This window comes from Brassica rapa, chromosome A02 (genome assembly GCF_000309985.2).
Source record: "Brassica rapa cultivar Chiifu-401-42 chromosome A02, CAAS_Brap_v3.01, whole genome shotgun sequence".
Taxonomy (NCBI): domain Eukaryota; kingdom Viridiplantae; phylum Streptophyta; class Magnoliopsida; order Brassicales; family Brassicaceae; genus Brassica; species Brassica rapa.
Window position 1 is genome coordinate 10,642,874 of NC_024796.2, and position 14,312 is coordinate 10,657,185.

The 14,312-nt window shown below is 31.7% G+C and overlaps 1 protein-coding gene across 1 annotated transcript; it reads left to right on the forward strand.

Annotated features, from left to right (window-relative positions):
- The first annotated feature begins 95 nt into the window (after positions 1 to 95).
- LOC103852538 (basic leucine zipper 8) lies at positions 96 to 13,246 on the forward strand. Its single transcript, XM_033285818.1, has one exon. It carries the CDS (start codon positions 11,887 to 11,889, stop codon positions 12,247 to 12,249), a length of 363 nt encoding a protein of 120 aa, XP_033141709.1. The 5' UTR covers positions 96 to 11,886; the 3' UTR covers positions 12,250 to 13,246.
- The last annotated feature ends 1,066 nt before the right edge of the window (positions 13,247 to 14,312 follow it).

Genomic DNA, 14,312 nt, shown 5'->3' on the forward strand with positions numbered 1-14,312 from the left:
GGAATGTGAATTTATATTAGTTCTGGTCAAATACATATGAAGAAACATTTAACAGATTAGATAGTATTTACCTATATTCAAAGTCAATATCTTACATTAATTGATTCTCTAAATATACCACAAGATTACATCTTTCTGGTATCTCATATTCTGACGTGTGTCACTTTTTGATATAATCTTCTGTATATAGCTCTTAATTATTCTTGAAATCTTGACTATTGAATTTAAAAAATATCTGTGGGAATTAATATAAGGATGGGAGTGTCAGAATGTGATTTTATATTTTTAGTATTTATCTATATTCAAAGTCAATATCTATACTATTAAAAGGGAAACATTCTTAAAACATCTACTTATACAAGATTGTTGGACCATTTCATTAGACTAACTTTTTTTGGTCTTCCTTTATATATATTTAATGTATCTATACTATTAAAAGGGAAGGAGTTTTAAAAAATCTACCTATAAAAAGTTGTTGGACACTTTCATTAGATTTAACTATTTTTTTGGTCTCACCTTATTTTTCTCTAACTATACAATATTTTTAATGAAATCATTTATTACTTCTCATTGTTTAAGAAACTGAATATAAAATGATATTTTATGAATATAAAAATAGACTCTATGAATTCGGTAATATTTTATCAAATTAACTTTCCATAAAATTTTTTTATCGTATTCTTTGAATATGAAAATTTCACAAACCAATATTGCATTCTAATATAGTACTACATAATAATAGAAATGTTATTATTGAATTCTATGTTGTTGTATAAAACATAGGTTTCTAAGACAACATTTATCATAACATATATATTTGTATAAGTTTGTAGACAAGTGTTTGAGCACGATTTATAACATCTGAAATATTCTTTTTATACAAACTTACATGAATATATAGTCATTCTTTTTTACATATAGATTCAGTAATATTCTGAAAGAATGCATTATTGATAAGTGCTAACCTATTTTACCAGCTACAAATCCATATCATGTAAACCCAATTATTATTAATGAAAACTGTTGATGAAATTTAAATAATGTATATACAATGTATATATAATATTAACTGACTTTTATACAATTTATATATAATCTTACTAGAATTGCAAAATATTCTATATTTATATCAAACCAAATATTTCATATAAAACAACTAATTAAATATAAATTTTAAACACTTCAGTAAATAAAAAATCATAAATTTAAAAATATATTAGAAGTTTCATTCATCTCTTAAAATATTATTGAAGATTATTTATTTTTCTATCAGGTCAACGAAATGTCGGGTCACACTTGATTGCGGATTTTTTGAAGTTTACATGCTTTAAATTAACGAGTTTTCATTAATCTAAACCAGTTTATGTACAAATTATCATGTTTATTGGTTCGACCATAGATCCAAACTTGATAAAAAAGTATTGTTCTCATCTAATTTAAAATAATTTATTTTAAAATAATAGACATTGAGTCTGATCAAACCATATAATGTTTAAAAAAAATCAAACGATTAAAAATATAATTACATTAACTAACTAAATAAAAATAATAATTTTATTTTTTGATATAATACAATTTTGTCACATAATAATGAATAACAAGACTAAAATACAAATTCATATCATATATTTTTATCAGAAAAATAATCCGCGCTTTTAAGCGTGGGTCAAAATCTAGTACTTACTATTAAAATAAAATCATTCTAAAAATTTCTTTTTGTAATACCTACTCATTAATATTTTTTAATCCTACCTTTATTTTCTCTAACCATCTAACATTTTTATTAATAGCCATATTAATACATGACACAATAACGGCAATTAAAGCAATATTATCCTCCACATAATCATATTAATATATCTTACTAAATTTAATACCTTGATAAATTCATTTTAAAAAAGATTGCGAACCATATATTAATTTCGATATAAACATTTTAATCCATGATATAACTTATCTTTCAATATTCACGATGACCTTTAACTTGACTATTAATATACGGCAAGTACTTATCAACAAAATCTAAACTTTTGAACACTGAAAAAATTAACATTTTTAATGTAATTCAAAATTGTCAAACATATATCCAACTATTTACAAAATCAAATTTGATAAAAAAAATAAGCAAATCATCTGTTAAAAAATTATATCTATTACAAAAAAACTTAATTTTATGAAAATATTTATAATAAAAATTTATTATTTAAGATAAATTTTTAAAAAATATTAAAACCCTAAAAATTTATACTATTTAGTTAGCTAAAAATATGCCAAACAAATCTTAAATCTTATCAAGTGAACAAATGCAACTCTTATAAAATATACACACAAATATATTGAAAGAGAGTAGCCTTGAGTATTTGGGTCATTGGGTTAGGTACGGGCGGTTCTTTTTGATTTTGGGTCCTTTGAGTCTTAAAGATTTGGAGCCAACTATATATTTGATTTTTTTTGGCTTGGGTTTGGGTTAGTTTTCTCGGATCCAGGTTGGTTCGAACCCATAATTTAAATATCTCTAAAATACCTATAATTTTCAGGAATGTATCGGGTCCGGATCGGTCCGAAAAAACCGAAGTACCCAAAAACCCAAAAACCCAAAAACACCCAAACCCGAACAAACACCCAAAAATCCAAACAAATACCCGAAAATATTCATATAGTCGAAAACCTAATTTTACCTAAATTCAGATCCGATGAAACCAAAAAGTTATCCAAATACCTGAAATATATATTTAAACTTTTTTAAAATTTATCCAAAACTATAACCGAAAACTCAAACTTGAAGGTTAAAAGAATAGCTGTAACATAAGCAATATATCTGAAATACCCAAAAATACCTAATCTAAACAAAATATTTCGCAAACTTTGGGTACCCGATCGGGTCTCCGGTAAGATCTAGACCCAAACCGAGATCGCATGTCTAATAACATACCTAATAGGCAATTTGCCCTGTACCCGGAACCGAACCAGACCTATATCTTTTACTCGGTTTCAGTTGAGTTTTTTTGGATCCGGATAAAATTTTCAGACCTAAGAGAGAGTTACAAAAGAATATATACATACAAAATCTCAAATAAAGTAATAACGTATAATCACAAAATACTAATTCATATCAAATTTTTTTTATAATTAAAAAAACCCGCGCTTTCGAAGCGCGGGTCAAAATCTAGTATTACATTAATGAATTCTCTAAAAATACCACAATATTTTGTGGCCAATGAATTCTGTATATGACATAAAAAATTAGAAAGCAACTATATTAATGGCCACAAAAGATTTATTTTTAATTCAAAAGTCAAAAAGAATAATTAAGAGTTATTATATACAGAGGATTACAAAAGTAAAAAGCGTCAAAAATATGAGATACCAAAAGATACAAACAATAATCAAATACTATAGAAAATGTGTATTTAAAAAAAAATCTTAGTAATAAAGTATACTCGCTGAAAAGATCTCCCATCAACAAGAATAGGAGTCAGCTTGGAGATCGCAGATGCGGAAAGCCAAGGTGTGTTCCATGCTTGTTCAGTTCATCGAAAACAGAACAAATGTCTGGCCAGTTGATCGACAAAAGAACAAATGTCTGGTTGATAAGATAAGCCACTGAGCTGAGGGTTGCGAGTAAGTAGTAAGTTGTAAAAGAGAACAAGAAACTTCGAAAGGAAAACTCCAAGACGAGAAAGATTATTGGTGATATTTGGGCTTATAAATAGTTATTTTTTTTCTAATGCAGAGAGGCAGGGCCGGCCTGAGATTTAGCGGACCATAGCGATTTATTAAAGATAGCAACTAAAATATTTTTTTCTACAAATTTCAGGACTTAAAAGATTTTTTTTTAGCTTATATCTACGTATTTTTTCAAAAATTTTGAGAACCTAAAATCAATGTTTCATTCGGAATTGCCCAAGATCGGCCCTATAGAAGGATTATCCTGCAACTCGTAAACTTCTTCTTAAGGTCTGTTTTTTAAGACCAGCATATACAATATTTAACCGAACCTACGAAATAATCAAATATATGTTACCAATAATATATTTATTGGATTCTAAATAAAGTGACGAATCAATAGGTCCATACACGTTGTTATTTATAGATATATAATAATAAAGGTTGTGAAGAATTCACTAAAAACGTATGAAGAATTATGTTCTGAAAAAAATTGTGAACTTTTGGATAGGTTCTGCTTTTAACCTTTGTTATGTATTTCTATGAACTTAAATTTTATTTTGAATGTTTATAACTTGAACAACTCCTTAAAGTGTTGGAGTTGTTTTGGATGTTTGTAACTTGAAACTCTTGTCTTTTTTTTATGATTTCCTAATCGTTTTAGTTGTTTAATTTATATATCCAATATAATTTAGATCAGATTCAAATTGAAAACCAAATTGTGAAATCGATATACATAACCGACGCTATAAAATCGCAAAACAGTCGTTAATTCGTCACTAAGCTGTCATTCATCAGTCATAAAATATGTCGTATATCAGTTGAAAAAACGAATTATTTATGTCCACACTACGAAAGCGGAGAAAATACACACCCAAAATATATTAACGTGCCAAAACATTCCTAAACTAAATAAGAATTTAAATTATATACCTAAACTCATAATAAATAGATAAAGCATGCCTATAGCCGGTTATATGATGATTTAAACTACTTTTTTATTTAATTTTTTTTGTAGTTTAGTCCATATTATTCTGTTTTTTGTTAATATGCTTTAAATACTTAAATAATCAAATTTATTGTATTTATATTTTTAATTTCAAAAGTACAATTTTATTTTCTTGACAAGATTTTAATTAAATTTAAATACTTAGTTTAATTATTTAGCAGAAATTTAGATAGTTATCATAAACAAAATATTAATTAATCTAGTTATTTAAGTATATTATCTACCTTATTAAAATATGAGCATTAATTATAAATAATCTTACTCATATGTAATATTTACTAGAAATACCACTCAATTTATATTTATATAAGATTTTCTTTAAAAATATAGTCATTCAAATTTTAATCAACATAACTAAAACAGTCATTAGAAATTTTACTTTACAGTAGAGATCTTTAATAATATTACCCTTACTTAATAAAAAAAGAAATGGATACTTAACCAAATAATTGATTCGGCGCTAGGTTAGGGTCAAGCGCACGTCTTACGGCTGTCATAATTAACATTGGTTTTGATAACTACAAACAAAAATTAAAAAATAATAATTTTATTTGTATTATATATATTACGCAATCACATAATAACATTTACAATTAAAATAACCTAAGAAAATATAGAAAATTATTTTATAAACGTTAAGAACTTTACTGAGATTAAATTAGCCTTTAAATTATGATATTGGTTTATGTTGTTTTGACTAAAAAAATTTTGTATCAAATATTTTAATATGAAATAATAATAATATATTTATATTATCAAATATATTTTATTTGATAAGAAAAATATTTTTATTTCATATTTCACCATATATTAAAATTAATTTCCAATGTCAAAAATCTAAAAAGAAGACCAACTTGATGATTTTAATTATTTGATGCACTTTACCAACAAATAAAACGATAAGAACTAAAATATAATAACTTAAAAAATAAATCAATGCATTTTAGAATGGACTGACACATGTCAGTTACGAAACATGTTTTACCTATTTTTTATGAGTTTAGGTATGCAATTCAAATTTTTATTTAGTTTATAAATGTTTTGGAATGTTAATATAGTTTGGGCATGTATTTTTCCCGCATAGCAAAAAAATTAGTAGCAAAAAAATTGCGACTGAATAACTACTACCTGAGTCAGTCGATCACCTGCTATTGTAGTAGAATCTCAAATCAGTTGTTAAATTTGCGACTGATTACCTGCTATTGTAGTAGAATTTGTAGAAGCATCATGAACTCTTTTTTTGTTCTAAACTTACTTTTTGATGTTAAACTAGTGTTGTTTACTATTTTCTATATTATAAAACACTCATTACATTTAATCCAATGTAATGGAAAAGATAGCTTAGCTCATTCGACCACAACTATCGCAATTAAACTTACTATCTTTCTCGATTAGTATTATAAAACATTCATTAAATTAATCAATTATAATGGAAAAGATAGCTTAGCTCATTCGATCACAACTATCACAATTATGCACCACGAATTAAAGTTGTAAATCTCTCATTGTTAGTGCAAAGATGACACAACAATAGGTAATGCAGAAGGTAAATCAAATAGACAAATCACACAAGCACACCAAAGCTTTTATTAGAATCTCCTTTAAACAATCTTTACAAGACTTACTTATTCAACTTTTACACGTCTTAACACCCTAACACACGCTACTGAAAGATCCTAATCTACCCGCTTATGTCTCTTCTCCGTCAAGTACTTCAGCCACTGCTTCAGCACGACCCAAAAACACCTCCAAGAGCTTCTCTCTCTCTATAAGATCAGCCTCCGTGTCTCTGTCTCTATACAGACGACCCCATAGCTATCTTATAGTTATTCTCCATGTTCCCGAAACCCTAGTCTCCAAGGCAACATGTATGGACATCTTCCATAACAATAAGTGCAACTTTCTTTTTTTTGGAATGCACTTATTCATCTTTTTTTAAGTCATAAACTTGCTCCTCAAGTTTATTTCTCTTTCCATATCTCCAAGATACTCCCTTGCTCTCCAAGTCTACACGACTCCAGCTCAGCATCTTGACTCCACATGGTCTTCACCACTCACTACGACGTCTGTTTCAGCAACTACGTCAGCGACTACTTCAGAACAGACATCTTACATCTTCACTCATTTGTCAACTATTAAACACTAAAAAGTCTGGAAGAAAGTCACTTTATGCCACATTATTACCCACAAATTTCAGTAACCATTGGGTGCGTCTACGAGTTGCTGCCTCTTACGTTTCTTTCTTAGAGTAATGCTAATTAACAATGTTTTTACTTGTCATGGGTAATGGTCCCCTTCATTCATCCTCTTTAGTGCTTAATGACTCATCAAGCTCACGGCTAATACTTAGTTTGTTTTCTTCGTATTATGTTTTCCTTCTCATTTGAAAGCAAGATCGATGCACATCGGTACTATTTTCTGGTGACTTACTTGGCTGATATTTTAAATTTATAGCAAAATTGGAAAAATGTGATAAATATAAATGATCCATTTCTTCGCTGTGATATGAAAAGATAGTGTTCTATCAGGTAAAATCATATGGTTTTTTTTTTACAAAGTTTATGTTATTTAAAACAAACAGCACACAATATGTGATTCTATTTATTTATAAATTTTTCCATCCGTAGATTTTGCAAATAAGAAGGTATGATTTATTTATATAGTTTATATGTTCTTAAATCTATTCAGATTACAACAGTCAAGTTTATTTTTAAATTTCGACCTATATATAAAATGGCTAGGAATACAATTTGATTTGACTTGATCGCGTGGTTGATGAGGCTTTATCACAAGTTCATAACAAATGAGAAGGATTATATTAAGATTTACGGTGTACACCAGTTAAGCCTCGTGAATTAGCTGTTACCCTCATTTCATTCATCTATGAATTAGAATGCATCTCGTCAATACCAAGCCACAAAGAACAAATAATAAATTTTATCCTTATAGTTGGTTTTATCTATAACTTTCCGTGTGCAAACCCAAATTCATTTACCTTCGGAACCTTGGATAATCGAGTTACACTTGCAAACTTGCCTGCCCTGTCAGATGAGCGGAAGCAGAGCAGGATGGTATTGAACCGCGAGTCGTCTGGGACAACCGGCAACACCTAAGCAAGTTGTGTTGTTGTGATGGTCTTTGTCAAGATAATTAAAAGAAGTGACATAACTATGTATATCATCTAAGTGAATTAAATCTTTTTTTTTTTTTTGCCATCTGATATTTTATTAACAACCAAAAACAATTACAACAAAGTCCAAAGGAAAAAAGAGAAAATACAAGGAGAGGCCCAACAAAGCCCAATGTTCCAAAAAACCCAAAGGAAAGAGGTCGGCCATTGAAACCACGCGTTAGACGGAAAGCGTGAGAGAGACACGTGCGGAACACTCAGCTAACGAGTTACACGCGTCGAAAGGAGCGGCCACCTGCTTCACGGAAAGAAAGTCGTCGCCGGAACGACCATTCGAGGACCACCGGAACACACCGGAACAGGACAACAAGAAGGAAGAAACCGTCGAGACGACTTTAGTCAATAAACGTACCAAACCACTGACCATGCTAATACCACGCTAAAAGCTCTCTGCTTAGATTAAGGTTTCAATTGAAAGCCACAACATCTTAATCCGATAACCAATCGAATTTCATATTGAGGCTCAATTAAATAAAGAGGCACATAAGCCGAGAGAGAAGACCACCGGAGAGACTCCGGAGGAGAAGCCGCCATCAACATCAACGGACGATGCGAAGCGGAGCCAAGAGCCGGCAGACCAACACCGAAGAAGATGGCATGGTCTCCGGAGCCAAAAACCGACGACTGTATCAAGGAGATAACGCGCCGCCATAACCGAGTGCCGGCCGACCACCAAGAGAAAAGGTGCGACGCCGGAAGGAGGGCCTAACCTTAGGCATAGTGTTGCCGGAAAATCTCTGGCCTGAAGTTTCATCTCATCATCTTTCCTCTGTAAAAGATACTAGAGAGAGAACAAAGGAAAAGAGAGAGAAAACTTTTTTTCGTTTTTCTAAGTGAATTAAATCTTTTTTTGTCATACATCTAAAAATATTTTAAAATTTACTTTGCTTGAGTTTAGAAAAATCTAGAATCAGTGATATCAAAAGTTTTCGGTATTCTGTGTGAGTAAGGACAAAGCAGAAGGTAGTGATTACAGAATCAATAACAAGTTTTTCAAATCTCCCAAATAATACACTAGCCATCTGACAAAGGTGGAACCCACAAACCGAAAAACTGGCGTAATGATCTATTGACCATAGGCGGTTGGAATGTTACACTGTGGTCCATGGTTGCTCATCGATGATAATAAATATATTGTAAAATCTCTCGTCTACGAAGGTGTGATTGGTAAACAAATAGCATAACTAGGTGGAAAAAAAAAAGAAAAAAAATGGAGAAAACATGTTACTCTTGTTTTCAGTTCATTTTAAGTAGAGAAATTTATAACTAAGCTTCAAGTCTTTACTTGGATGATAAAAGTGACACAGAAAATATATCATCTTATATGACAATTGATAACAGGTCATGTGGCAGTAACGAGAAATTTGATACAGTGTAATATGAAATGTGATAAGTATTCCTGCGATGTGGAGAACCAGAAGAATCGGTTACTCGTACTATCTTTGAATGTCTGCCAGCTCTACAAGCTTGATCTCTATCAGCAACACCAACAAGTCCATATATCTTTCTTATGCCAAGTGTTTATGCTAATATAGACTATCTATTCTGGAGAAAGAACATCATTGTCGAGTCATAATTAAACAGAGATCCTTATCTCATGATAATCTAATATAGGGGGTAAACAGGGATCCACTAGAGCTAGTTCGTTATGCAGAGAGTGAGTGTCAAGCCTAGTTCAACGCAAACAAGATGGTGCCACCTATTCCACAAGATCACATTATTGAGGAACCTCAAGTTTTAAGCTTGGGTAATATATGCATGATAGACGGGTCTTGGACATCTACATCACAATTCAGTGAATGTGGATGGGTTTGGATGGATAGTTTGAGGAATGTTCAACTTATGGGGACACAAAATTACCCACAAAGAGAATCTGCTTTGCATTCAGAAGTGGAAGCACTACGATAGACGATGGAAAGATACTCCAGCATTCAATATGTCAGAGCTTTGGGACGAATTGCAAGGATTTGATTGCCATGATTAAGGAGCTTCATGCTTGGCCAAGCTTTGCAACAGAATTGGAGAGGATAGAGACTCTGTAAATATGCTTTTCAGACTTCAAGATCATTCATATTTCACGAGCACAAAATCATATTTTATACTCTTTAGCTAAGACTATGAAATCTTTCTATAGAGATCTATGTTTTATTAGTTGTTTTATTCCGGTTTGGTTACTCAAACCATCTCAAGTTTGGGTAATAGAATAGCGTTTCGTTGTAAAAAAGAAAAGAGATGGTTCGTCAAAACCAAGACATTTTTCTCTTAGTTTGCATTTTCACGTAATTGCGAAGAAGTTGGAATTAGAGTAAAAGTCAAACCTAGAGTAAGTTTTACTGCATACAGTCACACCTTTGGTTGTCAACTATCTAACACTAGAAATGGTATAGAGAATAAAGTCACTTTATACTACATTATTAGTTTTTTTTTTCCGTCAAAATTTTTATTTAGATTAATGATAATACCGGGCCAAGCCCAAATTACAAAATCGGAAGCCCAAACACATAAACAAAAGGCACGAAGCCCATAAGCCAAACCGGCTACAGTCTAACCGCTATAAACGGCCCGCGGCCCAAACCAATCAAGCCCAACCGACGTCGGCTGGATCAAACGCGTCGAGGAGACTGGCTGCTGAAAACGTGGAAGCATCTGCGCCATCGAATCGACACGCGTCGCACACCGTCTCAACCTGACCGTCTCCGCCTCGAGACGCCGTCGGAGCCATCTAACCGTGCTTCGTTTCGCCGGATCTCATACCCCGCAACAAAACACCTTCCTTCCCGGTGGTCCTCCACCGAAAGCGTCATCGGACAAACCGCGCTCTCATCCGGACCACCCACTCTTCTCACACCACAATCTCAGCTAACTTCTCGTGTCGGCGGTCTCATAGACGGAGAGCTTCATCTTCTTCTAAGATCTCATCCGCACTATCTCGTTTCCACCCGAGCCGACAAGAACAAAACCCTAACCGAACTTTCACCGCTAACACCCAAATTTCCAACGGGTTCCAAACCGGCAGCGTGGAGCTACTGTAACCTCCACCCTCCGGAGACAAGACGGCGACGACGGAGCTAGGTAAGCCTCCCCCTCCTGAAGACAGAACCGACGGCGGCGGAGTAAAAAGAGCCTCCACCTCCCGGAATCGAACCTTGATCTAAACGAACCGCCTCTCCTCCATCGAAAACCTTCCCACTACCGCGTCCTCACTCCACACAAACGACCACCATACACCATGGATTAGGCCGGAGCCAGAGGTCGGACAAGGCGAAGATGGGGGGATACGAAAGAGAGGCCTTAAGAAAGCTTTTATACGACAGAACCGCGGTTCCGGCGACGGCACGCGCGCAGACGCGCCGGCCGCTCACCGGAACCACAAGGAGATCTACTTTACTTCTCTCTCTTTTCTCTCTTCTACTTACGGTGATTTGATTATTACTACATTATTAGTTTATTGCCCACAAATTTCAAAAAAACCATTGGATTTTTAATTAAAACATGCTCTTAAAAAGTAGATATGGTAGGAAGGTTCCTCGATAAGAAACATGGTGCGTTTACGAGTTGCTGCCTCTCACACTTTCTTCCTTATAATAATTAATAAAATTGAACTTTGATTGTCCCGTAATAGTTCCTTTTATTACCCTCTACCTTCAGTGCTTTGTTACTCATCAAGCTCATGATTAGAACTTGTCTAAAACTTCGTTCTATCCTTTACTATTCAAGTGCTATTCTCTTTAAACTATTCAAATGGCAACAATCAAATCAGTTTCTAAACTCAGTAGACATATAAATGACTAAGATCTACAATTGGATGTACAATAACATTATTGCGTGAGTGATGAAACTTTATCACCACCAATGAGATATATATTATATACAAAAATAGGCTTTGTGGATTAGTAGTTATCAATGTGAGGTCACTAACCACAATTTATTCATCTATAAGAGCCCAACTAGAGTCTAGAGTACATCACATTAGCACCATCATACTTAAGTCACGAGCGAACACAAAATACTTTTCTCTAATATGGATGGTTTTGTCTATAACCTTCCGGGCGCAAACCCTAATCAACATTTCTTTAATAACCAAGTTCCACTTGTAAACTTGTCTGCCACGTCAGATGAGTCTAACCGGAGTGCAGAGGATGATGAGAAGAAACGGAGGAGGAAGGTTTCGAACCGGGAATCAGCTCGGAGATCGCGTATGCGGAAAAGGCGACACCTGAACGAGTTGTGGTCCATGCTTGTTCATCTCATCAACGAGAACAAATGCCTGGTCGATGAGCTAAGCCGAGCCAATGAGGGCTACGAGGATGTTGTTGAAGAGAACAAGAAACTTCGGGAAGAAAATTCCAAGTTGAGAAAGATGATTGGTGAGATAGGTTTCTAATGTAGAGAGCGATCAGATTCTGGACCATTTGATCGACTCGCAGTCGTGTTGTTTTCATCTTTTTAATGAAGATCAGCGAATGCAAAATATTTGGTATTCAAATGTTTTTCTTTAATAAAGGGCGAATAACAAATATACGGGCATATCTCCTAAAACATCCTAAAACAAGTTTTTATGATTAAAATAAATGATCAAAATAAATTTCATTAAAAGCCAAAAACTAATATACATTTAATGAAGATAAATTCCTTAATATAGTTTTTTTCACAAAAATAGACCTCAAGAAAAAAATAACCAAAATAAGTTTTATTAAAAGGTAAATATGCATTTATACCCAATGTTGACTAATCTAGACTTAGAGTTTAGAGCTAAGAGTGTGGTTTTAGAAATACGTTTCAAATTTTAAAAAATAAAAAATAAATATTAAAATGTTCAAAATAAAAAGTGCTATTTTGGTCATTTTATTTTTTGAGTGCTATTTTTGTGATAAAAACTTAAAAATAACTATTAAAGAGAATTACTCTTTAATGAATAATACATTTAATTCAATAAATATTTTTAAAATATTTATTATTTAAAAAAAATTACCCTAAGCCTTAAAATTAGACACTAAAGTCTAATCCCGAGAATCCCAATCTCCAAAACTAAACTATAATTTTAGACAAAATAACCTAATAGATATATGTGTCTTTAAACCATATATTGAATGCTATTTGTCTTCTTGGAAGAAGGTGAGCACGGCTCTGTTTACACATGCTATTCGTGCATGTGTTAATTGTTTTGATGTTTGACTATTTTTTTTGTCGGCTATGTGTGAATCTGTTAAAGTGGGTGTTATTTTCACGAATCAAAGATAAAATCATCAGTGTTATAGTTTCCTTTTCTAATCCTAAAATTTGGATCTTAATATATGTTTGATTGGAGTATTTCCAATTTATTATTGGGCGAATCTCCCAAAAGATTATAAAAAAGTTTTTTTGACTAAAAAAACACACAAGAAAAAAAAATGATCAAAAAAGTTTCATTCAATAAGCAAATGAAACTATACTATATAAATATAAACAAATATTTAAATAAAATAAAAATAAAAATTTTTGAAATTTTTTATTCAGTTCGAAATTTTTTTTATCAGTTTTTTCAATTTCACTGAAATTTTATTTGAAATCCAAAGATTCTTTTTTGAAAATATTTTTAAAATTAATATTTTAAATTTTAAAGCTTAAATCCCATCCTGCTAAAACTACCACAAATCTAAACTCTAAATTTAAATTAGTTAATCTCACAGATATAAATATCTTTAATTTCTTTAGTGAAACATATTTTAATCATTTTGACTCTTTTGTGCTATATTTATAATAAAAACATATTTACAGCTATCTTGAAATATTTTTCTTTGTTATTATTTTATTTCAAAATAGAGTAACTTAATACTAAATTGAAGCTGGTTATTCTTCGACCAAAAAAGTTGTTTCGTGGTGGATCGGAAAAGAAGAAAGTAACAAAAAAACTATGCGTTTGGAAGTGGCCACTGATTTTATCTTCCTTTCAGTGCAGACTGTCCATTGAATTTTTGAATGCCATGCATGCTCATCTAAGACCTATCCTGCATAAAGCTTATTCATGCGGCGAATAAACATCATGTAACACCTTCCCGTACTTGAACCTAACTCGTAAAATGTCGTGAATTACTTATCGACAAATCATCTATTTTACACTGTTTTAGATTAATTACATTTAACTATATAGTTCATATTAGACAAAAAATCAAAAATATAAATGCAATTTGATTGCATAAATAACCAAATCAATTATTTTAAATTTTTCAGCATACATTCTCATGTACTACCACAAATCTAGATATTATTTCTTTAGTGAAACATATTTTAATCATTTTGACTCTTTTGTGCTATATTTATAGTAAAAACATTATAAAACTATTTTAAAATATTTTTCTTTGCTATATATCTTATTTCGCTGTAAAAAAAAATCTTATTTCAAAATAGAGTAACTTAATATTAAATTGAAGTAGGTTATTCTGCAATCAAATAGATATTTCATGATGG